The following is a 22,945-nucleotide window of genomic DNA, read 5'->3' as shown; positions in this document are numbered from 1 at the left end:
AAGATGACGATATTTCAGTGGGAAATGCTGATGATATCCTGAAGGAGTTGCCATCGAAAGATGTCAGAAGATCCAACTCTGTTGACACGGTGGCAACTGAACCATGGCTGAGACCTGGGACGTCGGAAACCCTGAAAAGATTCATGTCTGAGCAACAGTCAAGTCAAGCTGAGCTTCCTTCTGAGAGGAATGTACCCTTCAATTGGCAGGGGCTGTCAACCGCCCATGGCTGAATAAATTTGTAGTGAAGCCGGTTGTGCCTTTCAAAAGGATATTTCCCCACTACTGCACTTTGATTTTTTAACATATAATTATATATATTTATAAATGCATTGAAGCAGAAATGTGGCTAGTAAACAGGCAGGGAAGCTGATTGTGACAAACATTTCACTCCTTTGAAATTAACATTTCAGTATGTTACTGATTGGACTCTTGTACCAAGTTAATGCTGAAAGCATCATGTCAGAACTGATAACACAAATATTCTATTAAATGAATGGCACACGAGCAAACCTTTCCCGTTTACTTTTCAGATATCTATCTATCTTTCTGAAAAATCAAACCAACTTCAGCTGCTACTATGATAGTCGTAAGTACAGGGGTTTAGATTCCTGAGAAACATACTAGATGCTAAGGAAACAACATAGGAATCAAAACAGTTTTTGCAGCTTAATATTTAATCCACAGGTTGTGTTCAGCCATTTGTTCTGAACTGTCAAACTACTGACCTCTTGTTGTGTTTTTTTTTAATGTGAGTGCTACCAAATGTATTTATGATAATGGTTTTAAGATTAATAAAGTTTATTTTATTACAGTTTGAATGCAGTTTTGTGATGAATATATTTTAAGAATCAATGCATCAACTTTTACCCAAGATATGTTGTTTTTATTTCATTTTGAGTTTTACTTTTTGGTAATTTTTTTGGGGGGGGGGGAGGGAGGGAGTGCATCAGAAATACTGAAATGAAATGAATGCCCTTTGTTTTTGGCACAGTTGTAGTTCCTCACCATGAGCATTTTTTATTTCCGGCCACAGCTCCAACTACTATAATATGCGAGTGATAGAGGTAACACTATACCTGTAAAGCTTTCCTGCAAATACTCCTCTACTAAAGATTTGTTAGGATGCTGGCAGAGTTACTTTCACACAAAATTAAAAGTATGCAAGTTAAATTCAGCTGCTGCTACCGTCACATGTTGAGGTTTAAGTGTCGTGCTACCCCTAAGGTTACCTGGGAAGCTTTGGTATGCCCCATCCTGTGTGGATTTCTATTCCTCCAAGCAGTTTTGAATGGAACATTGGCAACTTATTGTGAAGGTCCATTCTGGGTGGGTTGTGAGGAATCCAACCTGCACTGGTGAAATACCTGACTTATCTACGCTGTAAAGCTAATTCTATTCAAGCATGTGGTTAGCTGTGGTTTATCCTTTTCTGTTTGTACTTCTGTAGGCTTTCTCCTCTGGTTATTTAACCATTTAGCTTGGTCATAAGAGGAAACTGAAAGGAGGAGCCAGAAGAGACAGTTTATCATCTAAGCTTTCAGTCACATGATTCCATGTCTCTGTCTGGATTAAGCCCGTACAACTGGTGGCCCTCCAGCTGTTTCAACCTCCAATTCCCAAAAGCCCTATCCAACTTCTCAGAAATTATTGGGACTGAAGTCCAAAACACCCAGAGGGCTGCAGGTTGTGCAGGTCTGATCTGGATGTAACTCATACTGTGTGGATTCCTTGTAGCAACCAACTCAGGATGAACCTTCAAGGGAAGTACCCAGTGCTCCATTTTGGAAATAACGCATGGCGAGGAAACTCCTTGTATACCTTTTCATTGGCTTAGTAGTACTTACAGCAGGCATGGGAAAATAAAGGAAATGATGCAAAGGTCCAAAACACCTCCAGGTGTTTTGGACTTCAACTCCCACAATTCCTAATAGCTTGTAGACCATTAAGAATGGTGGGAGTTGAAGTCCAAAACACCAGAAGGACCAATTTTTGCTCGTGCCTGACTTATAGGCACGGAGGATAATCTTATGGGACTTTTTGTTCTCACCAGATAGTATGGGTTAAAATCCTGTTGGCCTGCATAACTGTCAGCTACAAAATAAGACTTTTCTTAGCTTCTGTAACTATCTCAGGAAAACAGCCAATCTTTGCTGAGACAATGTGAGAGTTTATTTTCCTTTATATGCCTCTTCTTATGGCATCTTCTTGTCCTTAGGATTTGATTAGAGCAGCTGCACACTTTAGTTACCCAAAGCCTATCACTCCCCCATTCTTGTGCATGAAAGGTGATGGATTGGATAAAATTCCAGTAATTGTCACGGAAGGTTTCAAACATGAATGAATACACTGAATGACTATTACTTTAAAATTACCATTTTCTCGTTACTTCTAGTTTTTAAGGCAACCCAGTGCTTGGCAATGCTTGCTCCTGCATACTCAGTTAAAACATTGAAACACAATAGTTTTACCTTGTATTGGTTTTGATTGCACCAATGAAAGAATTCAAAAACTTTATTGACCTATAACCTGATTAGAATATGCCAGATGAGAACCAATATTGTACAGAAAGTTGTACAGAATTTACATAGAAAACTTTACAGAGCTGTACCATATACATTTTTCCATCTGAAAAAATTTTCTACATCCACTGTAAGACAGAATGCTTGAAAATCTTTTTCTCCAACCATCAGAGCACAATTCACAGTATGAATACATTTCCAATAAATTTAAAACCATCCCCAAACCATGCCAGATTTGTTACTTGAATATATTCAACATTAAATTCTGTACATAGAGTGAAATCTACATCAAACAACCAAAAAAGAAAGAAAAAAAAGTGACAGCAGACAAAACCTAGACTTGTTTGCAGTGATTCAAGTTCCCGTCCTGAATGATCATTGCAATGGCTTATTATATTTAAAAGCCCTATCACAAGTATATTACAAACAGTTAAGGGAGTTGTGGCCTTTCCGTCTCTCCTCTTGACCAAAGTTAGCAAGACTAACTTTGAGGATACAGAGCAAAATAGTCACAACTCAACCCCAGCCTAGTGCATTTGGTAAACAAACAAATGGGTCTCTAGGAAATAATATGAAAAAAGTGTGCAGGAAGAACTGTATAGTGTTTATATTACAGACCTGCATCTTTGTACATTTTTTTTCACAGAAGGATGATTACCTATTATCTCAGACAGCCTGAGTGTGCAAAAAGGAAAAAAAATCATCTCCAGAATAAGAATTCCACATAGTTGTTAGATCTCTTACCATGAGCAGTATTTTTGTTTACTACAAACAAATTCTTTCAAAATACAGCTCTCCTGAGTTGTACTTCTGTAGAAGTTCTAATTTTTTAAAACTTGTTAGTTCTTTGGGTACATTTTAAGTTCACTCCCATCATAAACATCTTTAGATATATTTATATATATATATATCACTGTCTTGGAAAATAAGAGGATATCACAGTCCAGGCTGGCAATAAGACTGTGTTAAAACTGGCTCTATGCTCAGCACAAGCCAGGAGGAGGAGGAGGGGGCCAGAGGAATCCACTGGAGAACTACAGTGTCGCAAGCCTAAATTACAGTTTTAGTCTGTACTGTGAACCCGTAGATGCACACTGCCATAGAAAGAAACACTTTTTATGGGCATTCAGTGCAAGTTTACTTGGTCCTTTGATTCTTCAACCACGCTTCTACGGCTTGGCTGTTCCCGCTTCCTGTTCTGATGTCTGGGATATTTGAAAAACTACTCCAATCCGTAGAAAAAATCTTCGCAAAACGGCCCGGAGCTCAGGAATCAGGTCAAACTGCATTATTTCACACAAGAGTGGATAGTAGAACGATGCATGGGCTCTAAACTGTTGGGGGAGAAAAAAAAATCTCTTATGTAAAATTTCCCCCAATAATACAAACAAATAAAACTAATAATTTTACTGTAGCACGGGGGTGTCTAGACTCATTTTCATTGAGGGCCATATCAGCCTTCAAAGAGCAAGTTGTAACTACAAGACTGTATAAATGTAACAACACTGGCCAGGCTTCTAACTGGAGCTAACCATAGGGAGCACACAATGCCTCTATTAAAGCAGCTCCACTGGCTGCCGATAAGTTGCCGGTCCCAATTCAAGGTGCAGGTTATGAACTACAAAACCCTAAACAGTTTAGGCCCTGCCTATCTTTGGGATCACATCTCCCCCTATGCACCAGCGTGGACTTTAAGATCCACTGGGGAGGCCTTCTTCTCACTCCCATCGCCGTCACAAGCACGGTGGATGGGGACGAGGGAGAGGACCTTCTTGGTGGTGGCCTCCTGACTTTGAACTCTCTCTTCCCTGGCCCCTTGATACACTGTTGCACTATCCCTTGCCTAGCCTTTTTATATAGTTGGTTGTGTCCACTTTGTAATTCCGGCCATTGGTATTTTGAACCTGTCTGATGGAGCTATAATGAAATCGGTTTTTAATTTTTGATGTATGTTTAGGAGGATTTATTTTTATTTTAATTTGTCGGCATGGTTTTCCTTTTTGGCAACTGAATGTTTTGAGGTATATGTTAGAAATTGCCCTGAGTCCCCTTAGGGAGATGGGATGGTATATAAATAAGGTTGTTGTTGTTGTTGTTATTATTATTGTTGTTGTTGTTGTTGGTGGTGGTGGTGTTGAAAGCCTCATGGGCCACATAAACTGATGTGGCAAGCTGACCTTGCATTTGACACATGTGGACATGCATATACTGTAATAACTATATAATAGATAAATTATAATAAGTACATGAAAGAGTATGTATGGGTGAAAGGGAGTATTGCAATTATTTATTATTATTATTTAGGGAATTTTTACTTCACTCTCCAGTCACAAAGGCACTCAAAGTGGTTTACAAAATGTTAGTTTGCCCCCAGGTTTATAATCTACATAAGATAAATATGCTCTGGCCAGAGTGAAGAGAGAGGGGACTACAGTTGAAGACAGTTCCATCTTGTCTCCCGTGCTTTACTAATAATATAATATAATATATTGTATTTGCATATAAAATTTATAATATAATGTATTACAATATAATATCAATAATAAAAGTTTGTTTTAAAGAAATTAGTCCTGCTAAATGAAAACAAAATCCTCATAGTCCAAACAATTATGTTATTCTTTCTCAAAGGCAACACATTCCAGTGTTCCTTTCCCCACCCAAATCGTTTTGGAATCTTTTTTTTATACATATTTTCTCAAAATTTGGAAGAGGGGACAACACTATTTCTTCACCGAAACTTTAGAATTAATGCCCTTCAAAGTAAAAAGAGACATACCGCATTTCACTCGCAATGTTATTCATGGAACTCTTTTTCCATTTAAAGGCCAAATTCAAGGGGTGTGTGTGTATATGTTGTGTGTGTGTATAATTTTATTTATTTTGAGTTTTACTTTTTGGGGGAGGAAAAGTGCAGTAGAAATGTAACAGGACAACTGAATGGGTGTATTAGACTGAAGAGAATCCACAGAGGTCTGGAATCAGTTTGCAAGGTTCTCCAATCGCTCAAGGTTCTTACTTACCCGATCATCACTGATCTTTAGGACCTTTGTTAAGAACAACAGTAATAAGCTCGTCCAAGCTTCCCGATGACTTTCTGAGGTCAAAGTAAGAAAATAACCCAGAGCCTCACTGCAGACGCTGCAAAGAATATGCCAACAGGAAATGAATATTTAGGGATGTAAGCTATTTGCACCATCTTGGTAACCAGAAATAAACAATAAAAGAACCCCAGTTCAGGAAAACCAGTATGTTCTGAAACAGTGTGTAAGTAGCCCCCTCCAAATACAAGCCTATTGAAAACAAGTGAACACATCAGGGGTTTTTAAGGTTTTAGGTGTTATAGTTAATAAGGTGGTGTATTAATGTAATGTGCTGGAGCCCATGGTGGCACAATGGGTTAACCCCTTATGTCGGCAGGACTGAAGACTGACAGATCAGAGGTTTGAATCCGGGGAGAGCACGGATGAGTTCCCTGTGTCACTTCCAGCTCCCCATGCAGGGACACAAGGATGGTAAAAACATCAAAAGACATCCGGGCGTTCTCTGGGCAACATCCTTACAGACGGCCAATTATCTCACACCAGAAGTTTCTCAAGTCGCTCCGGACATGAAAAAAAAATGTCTCAAATACAAAGCTTATTAGAACAGGCTTCATGGAGCTAGATATAAGATAGTCCTAATAAGCTGCAATTGGTCATATAGGTTCTTGGAAACTTAATGATTTGCTGGCCATGTAGGCTTCCCACAGAAAAGGGAGCAAAGAAACACAGGTTGTTTGGCAAAAAACACATGCTAACAGGAAAACAATACATTCCGACGATGCGACGGAAAAATGGTTTTAGTGCTGAGATGCTGAGGACTAATGTTTTATGGCTTTTATTGTTTTATTGCTTTTATATGGTTTATATTATATGTAATGTTTTAAACTGTATTTTATGTTGTTTGGGGGCACTGACTGCCGACTGTAAACCGCCTCGAGTCACCTTCAGGCTGAGAGGGGCGGAATATAAATATGGTAAATAAATAAATAAATAAATAAATAAATACTTTTTTCATAACACAGTTTGACTATTCAACAGGTTTTCAAAAGCACATTCAAGTCGACAAAGCCTGTGAACCAGTTCTTACTTTAGGAGCCGCTGCTGTACTTCCTCCCATGCGTCTTTACGGCTCTCATCCATGTACATGCGGAACAGAATACGCAACCCACAGGCGAGGCTGCTGGTCTCCTGTTTCAACAAATTGGGCTTAGACTTTCCTTTGAAACCTGCCAAAACAAGATTGCTTATTTAGATTTTAGCATCTTTACTCTAGAGCAGGCACAGGCAAATTTAAGCCCTCCAGGTGTTTTGGACATCAACTCCCAAAATTCCCTAACAGCTGGTGGGAGTTGAAGTCCAAAACACCTGGGGGGCCAAAGTTTGCCCATGACTGCTGCGGGGTAAAAGTAACCTGTGTTTGAAAATTCTTAGTATTTATTCAACAGACTTGCCTGCTTTCCACAAGGCTGTTCTTTGCTCATTGTTGGAATTGAAAGCTTTAGCAAATTTGTGGGATTCCAACAAACAGTCCAGCAGCTTGAAAAGCTGCTGTGATGTTAAAAAGCAATACATCCCTTGATCTTGTGTGTCCACATGAACGTTGAAATCTACTGCATCCCTCTAAAGAAAAAAAAAAGAGGAATTAGATCATTAAACTCTTAAATTGTGCCAGAATTATGTAAACGTAACAGCAACTAATGGGTAAAGAACTTCTATCACACTGTTTTCACTTTAGTTTTTGGAAATTGTCATCCTAAACTAGAATGTCATCTGATACAGGTTTTTTAATATCTCCAAAACACAAGAGAATTGCATTGCTTTTCTTTGATGTGATTTTATTGAATTCAGATTTGTATACAGGTATTGGGCCCTCTGGTGACGCAGCAGATTAAATGGTTAAGCTGCTGAACTTGCTGACCGAAAGGTTTGTGGTTTGAATTTGGGGAGTGGGGTGAGTTCCTGCTGTTAGCCACAGCTTCTGCCAACCTAGCAGTTCGAAAACATGCACATGTGAGTAGATCAATAGGTACCACCTTGGCAGTCATGCTAGCCACACGACCTTGGAGGCATATACGGACAACGCCGGCTCTTCAGCTTAGAAAGGGAAATGAGCACCACCACCCAGAGTCAGACGCAACTTGACTCAATGTCAGGGGAAGCCTTTACCTTTTATACAGGCATAAATTAACAAAGACACTTTAAAATGCAGAAGTAGAAAAAAAAAGTGTGTGAAACACACTTGCACTTCTTTTTCTCCCCTCTGGTTCTTTATAAATAAGTTATGCCCGTTAGAAAATCCAATAACACTGGTCCAGAAAATACAGACTTTATAGGTCAGGTCAGTGATTGGAGAAGAAAACATTGTTATCAGCTTAAAGACAGAGACCTGTGCCGCAGCTAAATTCTCTGCATCTTCTTTTTTGCTGGTTGCAGGGAAGAACACAATGTTGTCGATGGTTTGAATGAGTTCCAATTGCACCACGCACTTAATCAATAGAGCACCAAACAGCTTTTGATCTGGAAATTCTTTAAAACAAATACAAAAGCTGATAAAATATCACAAGAAATTTCAATAGTATTCTAATAAAATACTTGCAATGCAAATTAACTAAGAATACTTTCCAATACAACATATTTGGTCTAGCACACCTTCCACTACTTCTGAAGATCAATCCCGACAAGACAGAGGTCCTCCTGGTCGATTATAAACCTGACCGGGGTATAGGGTGGCAACCTGTGTTGGACGGGGTTACACTCCCCCTGAAGCCACAGGTCCACAGTTTGGGAGTCCTCTTGGATTCATCGCTTACGCTTGAGGCTCAGGCGTCGGCGGTGTCTGGGAGGGCTTTCGCACAATTGAGACTTGTGCGCCAACTGCGACCGTACCACGCGAAGGCTGATCTGGCCGGGGTGGTCCATGCCTTGGCCACCTCCAGATTGGACTATTGCAATGCGCTCTACGTGGGGCTGCCCTTGAAAATGGCTCGGAAGTTCCAACTGGTCCAACGAGCAGCGGCCAGGATGTTAACTGGGGCCCCTTACAGAGAGAGGTCAACCCTCCTGTTCAAGGAGCTCCACTGGCTGCCGTTTATTTTCCAAGCCCAATTTAAGGTGCAGGTGCTTACCTATAAAGCCCTGAATGGTTTGGGACCAGCCTACCTGCGTGACCGCATCTCCGTCTACAAACCCATACGTTCACTTCGGTCATCTGGAGAGGCCCTGCTCGTGATCCCGCCTGCGTCGCAAGCGTGTTTGGTGGGGACACGAGACAGGGCCTTTTCTGTGGTGGCCCTCCGACTCTGGAACACCCTCCCCAAAGATCTTAGGCCCCTACCCTGGCAGTCTTTAGAAAAAACTTGAAGACCTGGCTGTTCTGATGTGCCTTCCCAGAATAGGAAATCTCCAATACCAAGTCCCATAAGCACTTTATTAAAACTAAGATTGCCGCACGCTGCACACTGCACTTGCCCTATAAGCCTTATATACCTCCTGTCACATCAGCACTTTTAATCCTGTACCCATTACACTGGCCAGGCCCAGTTTCATTGTGTCCTAGTGTATTGTTTATTGGTTGTTGTTATATTGCTTTAATTGTTTTTAATTTGCCTTGAGTTTTGTATTGTTATGTTGTGTGTTGAGGCCTTGGCCTTTGTAAGCCACATCGAGTCCTTTGGGAGATACTAGCGGGGTACAAATAAAGTTTAATAATAATAATAATAATAATAATAATAATAATAATTCTGAATCAATGTGATCATCACAGCTGCTTGTTAACTAAACATAACAGTAGATGATCTGTATACTCTCTTCTACTAATAATTAATATGTAAAGAGGTATGCACTTTTTAAAGCATTGGTTACGATGTAAAGTGTATAAATTAAGTGTAAACTGTTTTATGGGAGATGTGAGTAAAACATGATGCAGCAAAAGTAAATACTTGAATCATTTTTATTTTAAAATCAGCATGAGTCAGTCTCAAGCGTTTCATAGGACTGAGTAGGCAGCACCTTCTGCCCTTTTTCTGACAGCAAAAATGGAAAATATTTTTCAGAGCTTCAGGGACTTTTACAGTGGCCTCCAATACTAAATGTAACTAAATAGATTAGGAGAAAAAGGTGACGCTCCACTATATGACGTGTTTCTTTGGCCTAATTAGACCCTACACATCACAGTCTGAAACATTTAGATGGCATTTTATCAAACACTTTACATTAAGGAACAATCCTTCAAAAACAAACTACTCACTTGCTGTAGGCCTATTTTTGCTGACCTCTTCGTTCATGCTTGGCCCTACAATGGGTTGAAACTGACGTCTATCTGCAGATCTTGGTTGCACAGAGTCGTGAATGTCGACAGATTTCTGTGATACCGAATCCTGAAGAGGGAAAAAAATACAACTTCTTCATATAAGTACCACTTTTACAAGTTATCACTACAGTCAGTCCCTGGGTTACAAACATGGTAGGTTCAGAAGGTTTGCTCTCAAGTTGAATTTGAATGTAAGTCAGAACAGGTACATTTTTTTAAAATGTAACTCCAGTAAAAAAAGATGTTTAGTACTGGATAGCATAGGGAAGCTTCCCCGCAGGATAGTAACACATCCGGGAGTCCCCTGGGCAACATCTTTGTAGACAGCTGATTGTCTCACAACAGAAGTGACTCTTAACTGTATTCTCAATTAGCATCCAACAAGATAAATAAATAAACAACACTCCTGTAAAATTTGTTTTGTTGCCTGTGCTCCTGTTCAGAAGATTTCACCTCACTTTCTGTCCCAACTGGGTCTTGAAAAATTTGGGTTGTTGGGGAAACAAAGATTGGTGCTAAAACCTCAGTGGAGACACCTTTCTCTCAGGTAACTATTCCAGGAGATGGAGGCGGGGTATAAAAAATAAAGTTGTTAATAATAATAATAATAATAATAACAACAACAACAACAACAACAACAACAATAGTAATACTGTTATAAATTCTCTGAAGAGAAATTAGATTTTTAGCACAGTTAACTTGCTTTCTGTAGAATAAATGGCAGTTTTCTTGTAGAAAAACCGCACATGCATGTTTTTCATCTTTTTTTCACCTTTCGCTCAAATATTTTCCTACATTCTTTCCTTCAATAGCTGCACCCCTCATCTACTGCAAATAATTCCATTCATTCATACATTTGGTAACCCTGCTCCTGCAATTCTGTAAAATTAACATACTGAATTATTATTATTATTATTATTATTATTATTATTATTATTACTACTACTACTACTACTACTACTACTAGTAGTGTTTATATACCACTTTTTCTCTCTTTAAAGAGATGTAAACATACCGACTGTTTCTCTCTTCCTGGAGATGGAGATGGAGGAGTAGTATCTCCCCCAACTGGACGCCATGTTAAAAGCCTTGAAAAGAGAAAATATAAATTAATTCTGAAATAAAATAGAAAAGATTAAAAATACAGGATTTTATGTAACATTATGAACAGAAAGTGGGACCTGTGAAACCTTGCAGTGTTACAAATATTTATTTTTGCTAAGGAAGTCTACCTTTGAGCCTTAGCACTTTCCATCTCATACTTCCTCAATTTTCTTTAATTTTTAAAAGAATAAACAGTTATTGAAGTTACAGCATTTTTCTGGAAATCAAACAAATCCTATGGCCCTGGGACTGAACAGGCCTGTCATAGTTCTCTCTCTTTAAAAGACTTAATTGAACTATGATGCAAAATGTTAATGGCAGAAATTAGATTCCCCCCCCCCCCAACCTGCTCTATAAAGGGGAATGGAAGAAACATAATTCAGAATGACTGAATCTTGTAATCTTTCAGCAAACTGAAACAGAAGCAAAGCCTAAAGCTCTTTCAATTATGATTGTGAAAGAAGAAAAAAAACCCTAAACAGGTGAGACACTTACCTCCCCCATTAGACAAAGAGACACAAAAATGGTGAGGAGGCCTGTATATATTCCCATATGGAACTGCACACATGCTGTGCAAGATAAATATAGCTATTCTTGTCTTTGTTTAAACTATTCTGACATGGTTCTAATTGCAAACATGGCCAATCCGCTCTCCACAAAGATTTGCAAAGGGGGAAATTATCTTACGCATGAGGAATGGTGGTTTTGAAGATATCTAGCATACAGTTGCACGTCTTATCCCAGATTTCGAGGGTAAATTTCTCGCCATTGAGAATGACCACATTTTCTAAACAGTTTGTACCAGACCGTGCCAGTTGCTCATTGTCTGAAACACAAAACAAGGCACTGATTTGTTCATTCTGAACAAAGAAAACTGACATTTGCTGCAATAATTCGACGTGCTCTTACCTTGCTGCACACACCAGTAAAGCTGCGCGAATATATCATCCAAAAGAACATCACTAAGTACTTCCAAATACTGTGTAAACACATCACATATTGCATAAAGTGCATGATTGCAAGTTGTTGTCATCCACTCAGCTTTCTAAGAAAAAGGAAAAAGAAACACAATAAGGTTGTTTGTAAAAAAAAAAAAAGAGTTGGAATGAGGGTAAGATCCCTTATTTAAACACAGCTTTATAGTATAAAAATATTATTTTTGTGTCAGGAGCAACTTGAGAAATTGTGCTGCTTCTGGTGTGAAACAATTGGCTGTCTAGAGGACACTGCTCAGGGGACACCCGAATGTTTGATGCTTTACCAACCTTGTGGGAGGCTTATCCCATGTCCCCATATGGGGAGCTGGAACTGACATAGGGAGCTCAACCCACTCTCCCTGGATTTGAACTGCTGACCTGTTCTGCTGGCACAAGGGTTTAACCCATTGCACCATTGGGGGCTCTGAAAAATTTAATATAAGGCATAGTATAGATGAGGGAAGGCCCATGAGGACATCAGTTTGATTTAACACCACAGGAAAATAAACTATAACTGGCTAGACAAATGGAAGTCTTGTGGCACCTTAAAAATTAACAAAGGTTATGAAATAAGCTTCCATGAAGCACAGTCCGTGAAATTACATTGCAGGTATTGATGAAGTGGGCTGAGTCTAAGAAAGCTTATGGCACAATAAATTTGTTAGTCTTTAATACACGATTCTTAGCTATTTTTTTTGCTGCAACAAACTAACACAACTACCTCTGAAAATAATTATAAAATGCAAAACAGCTTCCAGTCATGTTGCTGCTACATAGTACTTCATATGTTTCAGATGTAACCAATTCCCTAAAAACACTAAAACTCTCCTAGCCTGACAATCTAATTTTCTGAATGAGAAAGATTGGTTTTATGCAGTCATAAGAAACTAACAGAACAGAATGGGAGCAGGGGAAGGGACTACTGCATGCCCAATGGGAAAACTCCTCTATCTACCCTCAGAAACTTTACATTAACATGGACAAAATAAGAATATATTTACAACTGGATTTTTAAAGTTTACATTTATAAGATAACCTAGGTTTAAATAAAATAATCATGTCCTCTTCAGATTGCTTCGAAATTCTCCCTATAGAGTTGTACCTCTGTATTATAAGCAATCATCCTCACCTAGAGTAACTGCCAAGCATATTATTATGATTATTATTGTAAACCAACGTTACATTAGACCTTAATTGACTTTGGTTTGTTTTTTTAAACAATCAAGGAAATAATACAGGGTTAGTCAAAATGAATAGGCCAATTCGGGTACAATTAATTTTCTTATTGGCCTATTCATTTTGACTAACCCTGTATTAAGTTTTGCTTTAATGAGGAAAACCCACATTTTAAAAAATATAGTGATTACAAAAATAATCAAAAGGGATTTTTTTCAAAGATTGCATATTGTTCGATCTGTTTCAGTATGAAAAGAAAAAACAAAGTTGTGGCACCTTTAAGACCAATATAAACTTTCATGGATCACAGCTCACTTCTTCAGGTGTCTGACATCCAGTTAATATGTGCAAACAACTACAATCATTTGCATTTCTCTGTTGTTAACTCATGCACAGACCCAGGATCCATCTTGGAGCTCCCCAAAACATTTTCTGGCCAATGAGGGCCAAGTTCAGAGCCTTCTTGCACTATGATTAACTATTCATTTAAGGAGATGCTGGGTTTTTCCTTATGCAAATGTTCCTTGAAATTATGTCCACCTGCATCCCACAGAAATACCCCATTGTTTGTGTCTTGAGAACACTGATAATCATAATCATGAAAGAAAACCACATACCACACAACAAATGGAATGACATTAGTCCAAAGTATATAAGAGTCTCTGCATACAACTAACAGTGTAGTCCCTTGCACACAAAGCTGAGGTGAGATATCTTGACCTCTCTAATTTAAGTTTAAAGGTGTAGGATAAACAGACCTGTGAGAGTGATACCTGAATAAAACCTTTTTAAAAAGCTTTTAAGACCAAGCTAGGGGATGTTGTATAGCATTTGAAGGTATGTTAATAGGTCTGAAATGGTTTTAACTGCTTATATATAGTAGTTTGATGTTTAATTCTACATTTGTGTTGATATGTTTTTAGGTTTTCACCTGCATATTGTAGTTTTTAGTGTTGTAAGCCACTTTGGGTCTCTTTTTAGTGGGATGTTGGACGACGACAACAATGACAAGAACAACTACCTTTAGCACCCCTGTCTCCTTTTTAAGATGTTGTTGAGTGGTTATTATAACATATGAAGAACTTTTGGTGTTCTGGAATGCTGCCCCAAGCAAAATCTTGCTCTGCTGATATCTATCTATCTATCTATCTACCTACCCACACACACACACACACACACACACACACACACACACACGAATGGACGGGAACAAAAAGTATATGGTCTTCAATATTAAAGTCTGTAATAAGCCCACTGTGACATGGAAAACAACTAGTGGTGGCAATTTAGTTTTGGGTACAGTCTATAGATGCAGAACTTTGAATATAAGAGCAAAAGGGGACATGACCTTTTTCATGGCTCCACTTACCTCTGTTTGTTGTTCTGGCAACTTCATGTTGTCAAATATTCGGAAGACAATCCGAAACAAATCTTGCCACCAATGTTTTTCGTAAGTATGACCATAGGTTTTCATTATTTCAAACATAACCGTTAAGCCTCTGGAATAAAAATAAATAAATAAATAAATGGCAAATGTGAGGAATCACGTCAAACTGCAACCTCCATGCTTTAAGTGACATTTAAATCTATTTTTATATTGGAAGGAGCATCTTGAAAGTAATAAGAATGGGCATTTTGCACTGAACAGGATAGACATATGATGAAGTAACCTACTAGGTCTACTCTTGGGCCAGACCTTCTACTGCAGACTTTACATATGTCATCTTCAGTTCCCATCATGAAGAAAATAAAATGAACAATGGGAATACCTTGGGTGCTCTTATTAAAAATGAGAGCAAAACTGATAACAACATTCTTATGAATTATTGTAATTTCAAAAAGTTTTGCCAAGTATTAAAAAACCCCTGAAAACACTGTTAAATCTTGTTCCTTGCTGTAAGCAATGATCTTCCAGCAATACACAGCATGAAGAGTAATACAGGCAATCCCCAAGTTACGAACAAGATAGGTTCTGTAGGTTTGCTCTTAAGTTGAATTTGTTTGTAAGTCAAAACAGGTACATTTTAAGTGTAACTCCAGCCACACACACATATATACATATACACACATACACATACATACACACAAACACTCACTCATACACACACACACACAGATACATACACATACATCTTAATTAATCCACTGTAATGGGGTCTTCCTTTTCACCCCTACTGCCTCTTATATTTCCAGTATATACAGATAGGAAATCTCTAATGTAAAATGTTTGGGACCAGAAAAGTTCTGGATTTTGGATTTTTAAAAATATTTTGTAATGTTTACATACACATAATGAGATATCAGAGATGAGGCCCAAGTCTAAACATATGTATGTGTCATATACACCCTATACACATTGCCTGAAAGTAATTTTATACACAATACTTTTAATACTTGTGTGCATGAAAGCTTGTGTACATTGTGTACCAAGTTAGACTAATTTTTTTTAAAGATTTGAAACTAATAGGAAAAATAACACTACAGTATTCCAGTAATATATTCCAACCCAAAATTGCAGTATTAAGATGCTATTGGTGTAATCTAGGGAATGATACATCTATAATTGAAATCAAAGAAAAATAAAACACTTCACTTTTGTACTGATATTCTACTCTCTTAATGGAAAATAGTCAAAAGTTAAAACTGGCTGGACTGTATCCAACATGTACACTTAACACTGTCTCCCAACCAGTCATCCTTGAAGACTTAGAAACAAAATGTTTTAAAATTTGTATTACAAATATGGCTTGTTACCTGGTTCTTACATCTAATTTGCATCTATTGATGATACAGGACAGCTCAAACAGAATGGGAAACCATCCTCTCACCCATACTCTATCTTCTGGAGCAACATTCATATCGTCACTGGTGTATTCTTTGAAAGCCTAATAGAAGCAAACACAAGTATAGTTATCTTTACCAGAGAAAGCTAAGTATCAGGCCAAGCAGGTCTTCTGTCTAAGGATCACAAATGACTCCCCTAAAGTTGCCCTCAAATGTTAAGTGACAAATACTTATAAACTATACCTGAGGCCTTTCTGATACGTATTTTGCACAATGTCGGATGAGCCGAATGGCTTCCATACTTGTATCTGGAAAAGCTGCATTACAAGCAAATTCAGACAAGCATTTTACTGCATCCTGGAAAGAATCTATCGTTGCCGGGAAGTGTTTCTCAAATACAATCGCTGTGAAAACAGTAAGCATAGTTAAGAGATTTGCCCTTAAACCCAACAGACAGTTTATTAAATCATTATAAAATACATTTTAAGGTACAATTTATTAATAATGCAGAGAAACTCTAAATTAAAAGTATAAATAAAAATCAGCACATAAAATAGCTATTAGAGTAAAAGGGTTTAGGCATATAAACATGAAAACGTTGCAAGTTCTGTTATACAAATAAATTCTGAATATAAAACAGGAAAAAACAAAACTAGTGGTGATAAATTATCCATCAATACTCACTGACAATGTGGCCTGTAGTTTGAAATGCAAGTTCTACTATACTTTCATCCTGATCAGATGCAGCCAAATGAAACACTGAGAAAATATTCTTCCACCCCGAGCGGATGTTTGCTGCTTGCGAATTTACCATTTGGGCTATACAACGGACCACCATGTCCCGAATAGTTGGAGATCTTCAAATTTTATAAAGAAAATACATATTTAATTTAATCTATTAAGGTGAGAAAGATTTCATTTTCAATTTTTTTTTACCCCATACCTGTTTCTTTTCATGATATGTTCAAATGGTCTTAAGAAGTCCTTTTGGAATCGAAAATTAGCAAGCTCCCCTTTTTCTAAGAACTTCATTGACAACTGCCTTAAGGAGTCTACTGCGAATATTGCTACATCTTCATTGGGATTACAGCCAACCTAGAAGGGCCAAGTTAGAAAAATCGTGTCAATTCTTTTAAAATGGATAATTTATCTACGTTTGCAAACAACTATTTCACAAATAGCATGCTGAAATGGTCATCTAGAAAGAAAATTTGAAAGATTACTGAAATATATGATAATTAAAGCAAGGATCCTATTATCCTCAGAGATGGAAGGAAGAAATTATCTCAATTAAAGTTAACTGACTGATGAAGATCTGCAAACTAGCAGATATTAAGAAACCGATGCTCGTCACTTTCAAGAAACATTGGAATTTTAACATCACTCTTTCATGACAACAATAGGGGCATATGTCAAATATAAGATTTATAAATTAGAATAGTGGTACCAAAAGCAGAAGTGTGCTTATATAGGATTGTCTAAATGAAGTATAATAATAAGGTATAAAAACCAACAAATTGATAGTGTGAGGTTTGTAGAATTAGACCCATGTCTGTCTGTTGTTTATTGGTGATTAAGTTTGTATATCTTTGTGTCTAGGTAGGTGTGTTTGGTTAGTGTGTTCGTTTCTAATTTAGTTTTGTACTTCATTGTAGTAGCTAGTTATTTAGCTGCATAGTTTTTGCATTATGCATTATAACATTTCTCCTTTTTGTGACATTATTGCTCTAAAATATCGTTTCTAAAAAGGTGGCAAATTTAGAAAGGTTAAAAATGCCGAGACTGGAGTGGCAGATAGATGTGATTTTAGATCTCTATGGGATTTATTGCCTAATATATGTCAAAATGTTTTATGATTATGTTGATGGTTTCTAGTTTTTAATGGTTTATATGTTATTGTTTTTGATGTGCGATATACTGTTTTATTGTATGTGAGTCATTGAATCTTTGCCATTTATTTGATATGAACTGCTTTGAGTCCCCCCCCCCCCCCCAGGGGTGAGAGAAGCTATATATAAATATAGTAATTAAATAAATAATAAATAAATACAGTAGGCAATTAATATAAAAGTAACAAAATGTTCCAAACATAGTGGCAACATTTAGCAATATCATTATTTTATAAAAAATATTTCTCAGTGTTCAATCCTCAGTAATCCCTTCATAGAACTTCTCTGAAATGTTTATGCTTTTACAGAAATAAATGGGGATGTAACTGTGAAACCTTTAACATTCAAATGGGAAAAAAGCAAAATCAGCTTGGTACAGTTCATGTACCATGCATCACTGATGAATAATGCACCACAGAGAACTACAGGTTGCAAAGATCTTGTGTATGTGTATTAGTTAAATATTTTTTTACTTATTTTCTGTTACTGTTATCCAAATAATAGGAATAAGGAGTTTTTACATTTGAATTTCCAATTTCGACTGAAGAACTGCTGATGTAAAAGTTATATACAGTGATATCTTGACGTACCTTATTGAAATGATCACCAATAACTTCCCATATTCTAGACCACTGCAGCCTTATCCGTCCCATGTTATAGTAAGAAATCTCTACTATCTTCTGCAAGCTAAACATTCGTGGATGAGTTGCTGACAATAGTTCATCCATAGACACAGCACAAAGCCATCGGACAAAATCCACTGCAAAATCCAAATAAAACCACTAAATATTTTTCCTCCCAAATGTGGAAAAATTCATAAGATAAACTGTGACCAAAACTTACCAATAGCATTTCCATCTAGTCTTGTAGATCCTGTAAATATTCTGCCAAAGAGCATAATTTAAACAAACTGTAAGAATGTGTCATTACCATACTATACAATATATAGATAAGCACATGCAAGTTATACCCCTCTGTCTTCTTCCTCAAACTTTATAAGAGTTTTTAAATAGTTAGACAACACCAATAAAAGTTCCCCACTGTAACAGAGCCTTTACTATAGTTATGTGAAGTCTTAAAACATCTACACATAATGCTTTTACCTGTCCACAGCCACAACTACACTTTGTGAGCTGGTTTCTCCAATAGATTCTTGAATGCTTGCAATCTGTTTCCAGTCCATATTTCCTCCAACTGGCAGGTGCATCATTTTAAAATTAGTATCGAAGAACAAGAGGGGGAAGGAAAAGAAAAAAAAATGTAAAAACCGAAGTAATACAGTTTATTAATATTACGACCAAAAAAGACAACTGCAAAAATGGTTTTAATTTTTGAACTTGGGAGTAAGGTTCTTATTCCATCTTCCACCAGATAGAAGCATCTACTTTGTATAAAGAGTAAAAGACCCATGCAACATATTGGGCTGTGTGAAAAGTATGTTTAAAATGACTTAACCATTTCAATGAGCTGGCTTTACTGAGGGTAGCAATGTATTTCTGAGCTTCAATATCTAGTATTCATTGTGTAACAATTTTTGTATCTTACCTAACGATTTATTAGTGTTCAACTGCCACGATTGTCAGTGTATTGAAATAAATCATTACAGGATGATTTGGGGATGTATGGGAAAAATGGCATAGGAACTAGTCCTCCCATGTTTATTTCAAAAAAGATTGGCACCCTAAAACTCCACATTTATTTCAAAGTAAGATGCAGAAACTAACATAATCAAACTCAAAGACCTTCAGATTATAGTCATTATTAAAAGCATAGCACCCTGTATACAGACACAAGAATGTACTTTTTGCTTTTCTTTCTATGGGTTGTTGATAAATCTAAGGCAAGAACAAAATAAGCTTATTATTTTTGTCCCACAAGAATTCTGCCACACAACATTTTACAATACATACCCAGTCCTAGACTTGCAAATTCATCGGGAGCCTGGTCCTTTGTTCCTGAAAAAGAGCCTTCTCGGCCTCTCACTGTACCAGAGATGTAACGTGGCTTTACTCCAGTTCCTATTAACTGGGCCAGTTCAAGCTGACTGATGCATTTCAAAATCTTGAATTGAAAAAAAAAGAATGTTATTAAATAAATTAACTAATACACTGGAGTATAAATTTTAAGATACAATTCCATTATAGTTTAACAGTAATAATTTAGTTTTATTGCATCTCTTTACCAGGTTCATTATATGAAAGAAATCTGTGAATAATGCAAATGTATATTGTTAGATGAAAGAAAAGGCCAGTATATAATGCATATTCAATTGCTGTATAGTAATTTGAAAAAGTAATCTACCTCATGCCAAGAATTTCCCAAGTAATTTCCATCCGTATGAGCCACTGTAATGAGGGTTTTTATTGTATCGATATTTTTCTGCTTCATTTCAGTAATACCAGAACTCACTGTCAATAAAGTAAATCTTGCTAGTGCTTGGACGTAAGCGTCCCTTTCAAGCTGCAGAAAGAAAGTAGGAAGTTATTTCAATTCATCAATGCTCATTGTATTCATTTGATGATAATAGGTGATAGGACTTTTTAAAAAACATGTTTTATGGTACTGCAATGATAGAGAGGCAAACCATTAGTACTGAAACAAAGTATAGAAGATAAGGGAAGGGTTTTACGCACTTCCTCGACTGCATGGAATTGCATCATAATTTTAAATACCCCTTTCTATTCCATTTTTCTTGATGCTTTGGATACAACTAAACACCGCCTCTTGTTACGTTCCATCTATATCGTGTAAGTCTCTGATGCTTGCAAGATTCAGTTTCAACTGGCATTTTCTCATCTGTTTATTTCAGGGCTCCTGGTGGCGCAATGGGTTAAACCCTTGTGCCAGCAGGACTAAAGACCAACAGGTCAGAGGTTCGAATCTGGGGAGAATGTGGATGAGCTCCCTCAGTCAGATCAAGCTCCCCCTTTTTTTCCATGTCAGGTGCAACTTGAGAAACTGCAAGTCACTTCTTGTGTGAGAGAATTGGCTGTCAGCAAGGACGTTGCCCAGGGGACGCCCGGATGTTTTGATGTTTTACCATCCTTGTGAGAGGCTTCTCTCATGTCTCCGCATGGGGAGCTGGAGCTGACAGAAGGAGCTCACCCACATTCTCCCCATATTCAATCCTCTGAGAAGCCTCCCACAAGGATGGTAAAACATCAAAACATCTGGGTGTCCTCTGGCAAACGTCTTTGCAGATGGCCAGTTCTCTCACACCAGAAGCCCCTGACACACACACACACACACACAAAGTATCTGTTAAATGAATTATTTGGTCTTCTAAAGTGGGGGCAGTTGTCTTCATTCCTATTTTGTTGTTATTGCAGGACTGCACCACTCCCAGCAGCTCTGGCTGCATAAACAACTGTCTCCCCTCCTGCTGACAGCTTTAACCATGTTCAAATGCCTGAACTGAGTTTAATCTTATTTTCCACTAACCAGGTCTTTCCCATCTTCACGTATAACGCAAATATTTACATAATGTAGGATTCATTTGGATCAAGAGTAATAAAAAATCAACTGTTTAACCTATTTAATAATATCAGGACTGAACTCTGGAGCAATAAGTAAAATCGTAAAGGCAAAGGTTTTCCCCGACATTAAGTGTAGTCAGATCCGACTCTGGCGGGTGGTGCTCATCTCCATTTTTAAGCCGAAGAGCCGGTGTTGTTCGTAGACACCTCCAAGGTCATGTGGCCAGCATGACTGCATGGAGCACCATTACCATCCTGCAGAAGCAGTACCTATTGATCTACTCACACTTGCATGTTTTAAAACTGCTAGGTTGTCAGAAGCTGGACCTAACAGTGGGAACTCACTCCTGTCCCTGGCTTCGAACTGCTAACTTTGCAGTCAGCAAGTTCAGCAGCGCAGTGGTTTAACCTGCTGCGTCATTAGGGGGCCCAATAAATAAGATAGTCATCAAACATTAGAGACTAAATATATCCAACTTCACATGTTTGGGAATTAGAGAGTGAAGAGCTTGTTAATACTTCTAGATTCTTTGTGAAGAGGGCGGCTTGGCCACTGAAATCCCCCAAAATAGTGAACTATCAATTGATTCTTCTAAAATGTCAAGAAGAGTAGGTATGTCTTCCTACCTTTAACAACTAGTAAACACTTAACATAATTACCAATGTGCAAAACATTGGTGTTTTTTAAAGAGAGCCTTCAATTCCTTTGAAGGACTAACAAATTAATTAATATTTGCTGAAACATCTTGATGCATAATTATACATGTATATCATGTGAATGTCTGATATATGTTCTCAATGACATAAACAGCTAGCCTAACACACTTTACAGAATCTGGTATGTTCCTATGGAAATCAAAAGAATACTTCAAAACTATGCTGAGATCGAACACTGTGACATTTTTATGAGATCAATTAACACGATACAATCAATGTTTGAGCTTAATCAGGACTGTTTGCCCCCTCAGTCTATTATCTTTAAAGTTCTTTATGGCCAATGTCATAAAACACATAAACGTTTTACTAAGGAAGCTTTTCTTTCTCCCCATGTAATAGGAAAACTTGAGTTGATCCCAATTTTAGATCCTAGAAAAACCAAAATCACTTTAATGTGTGAGGAACAATCAACAATTCAATTTTGGAATTCAGTATTACCTGGATGTTAAAAATACATGCTATCCTAATTGCACATCGTATGCCTTCCAGGCATAGAGAGGCAACTTCTGTGTCATCGCAATCTTGTAAACCCACACTGAATGCAGCCAAGAATGGTGTCCATGCTAACTGGAATACAAAATTCATGCAAACAGGAGAACACGTTTAATGAATATTCATACAGGTAGATGTGAACTGAATCATAAAACCAAGTAAATACAAAGTTTATATATATTCTACAACACACTTCAATATTCAGTACAGATAACTGTGAACTCAGTCACAAGGCAAGGTATAGACAAAGCAAGTACATTTATTTATTTATTTGATGACACTTCACCAAACTTCTAAGAAATTCAAGGTGACCTACAAATGTTGCTGTAAATGAGCAAATAGTAAAAATAAAAGCTGTAATGCCATCAATTTTTAAAAGTAATAAATTTATTTTCAGAAAATACTTGTAACATATATAAAAAAACACTACATAAATGGAACATGTAGTAAGAACAAGA

At 37.4% G+C, this 22,945-nt stretch overlaps 2 protein-coding genes across 10 annotated transcripts in view; one reads left to right on the top strand and one right to left on the bottom strand.

Annotated features, from left to right (window-relative positions):
- The window catches only part of CSPP1 (centrosome and spindle pole associated protein 1), a 58,227-nt gene extending 57,406 nt beyond the window's left edge, over positions 1 to 821 (top strand). For all 8 annotated transcript variants that reach the window (XM_060775425.2, XM_060775426.2, XM_060775428.2 and 5 more), the window contains one exon: positions 4 to 821. In XM_060775425.2, coding sequence (XP_060631408.2) covers positions 4 to 233 — 230 coding nt within the window. In that variant the 3' untranslated portion in view covers positions 234 to 821. The remainder of the gene's footprint in view (positions 1 to 3) is intronic.
- A 1,644-nt stretch (positions 822 to 2,465) lies between these two features.
- Positions 2,466 to 22,945, bottom strand: part of ARFGEF1 (ADP ribosylation factor guanine nucleotide exchange factor 1) — a 67,193-nt gene continuing 46,713 nt past the window's right edge. For both annotated transcript variants that reach the window (XM_060775435.2, XM_060775436.2), the window contains exons 20-39: positions 22,434 to 22,562; positions 20,104 to 20,262; positions 19,713 to 19,863; positions 18,906 to 18,996; positions 18,646 to 18,686; positions 18,393 to 18,562; positions 16,857 to 17,008; positions 16,598 to 16,770; positions 16,157 to 16,317; positions 15,884 to 16,014; positions 14,499 to 14,628; positions 11,886 to 12,021; positions 11,664 to 11,802; positions 10,888 to 10,960; positions 9,810 to 9,939; positions 7,950 to 8,089; positions 7,015 to 7,183; positions 6,651 to 6,789; positions 5,543 to 5,660; positions 2,466 to 3,856 (exon numbers count right to left, since the gene is read on the bottom strand). In XM_060775435.2, coding sequence (XP_060631418.2) covers positions 3,692 to 3,856; positions 5,543 to 5,660; positions 6,651 to 6,789; positions 7,015 to 7,183; positions 7,950 to 8,089; positions 9,810 to 9,939; positions 10,888 to 10,960; positions 11,664 to 11,802; positions 11,886 to 12,021; positions 14,499 to 14,628; positions 15,884 to 16,014; positions 16,157 to 16,317; positions 16,598 to 16,770; positions 16,857 to 17,008; positions 18,393 to 18,562; positions 18,646 to 18,686; positions 18,906 to 18,996; positions 19,713 to 19,863; positions 20,104 to 20,262; positions 22,434 to 22,562 — 2,697 coding nt within the window. In that variant the 3' untranslated portion in view covers positions 2,466 to 3,691. The remainder of the gene's footprint in view (positions 3,857 to 5,542; positions 5,661 to 6,650; positions 6,790 to 7,014; positions 7,184 to 7,949; positions 8,090 to 9,809; positions 9,940 to 10,887; positions 10,961 to 11,663; positions 11,803 to 11,885; positions 12,022 to 14,498; positions 14,629 to 15,883; positions 16,015 to 16,156; positions 16,318 to 16,597; positions 16,771 to 16,856; positions 17,009 to 18,392; positions 18,563 to 18,645; positions 18,687 to 18,905; positions 18,997 to 19,712; positions 19,864 to 20,103; positions 20,263 to 22,433; positions 22,563 to 22,945) is intronic.

This window comes from Anolis sagrei, chromosome 4 (genome assembly GCF_037176765.1).
Source record: "Anolis sagrei isolate rAnoSag1 chromosome 4, rAnoSag1.mat, whole genome shotgun sequence".
Lineage (NCBI taxonomy): Eukaryota > Metazoa > Chordata > Lepidosauria > Squamata > Dactyloidae > Anolis > Anolis sagrei.
The sequence above is the reverse complement of the archived record's forward strand: the minus strand, read 5'-3'. Positions and strand labels throughout refer to the sequence as shown.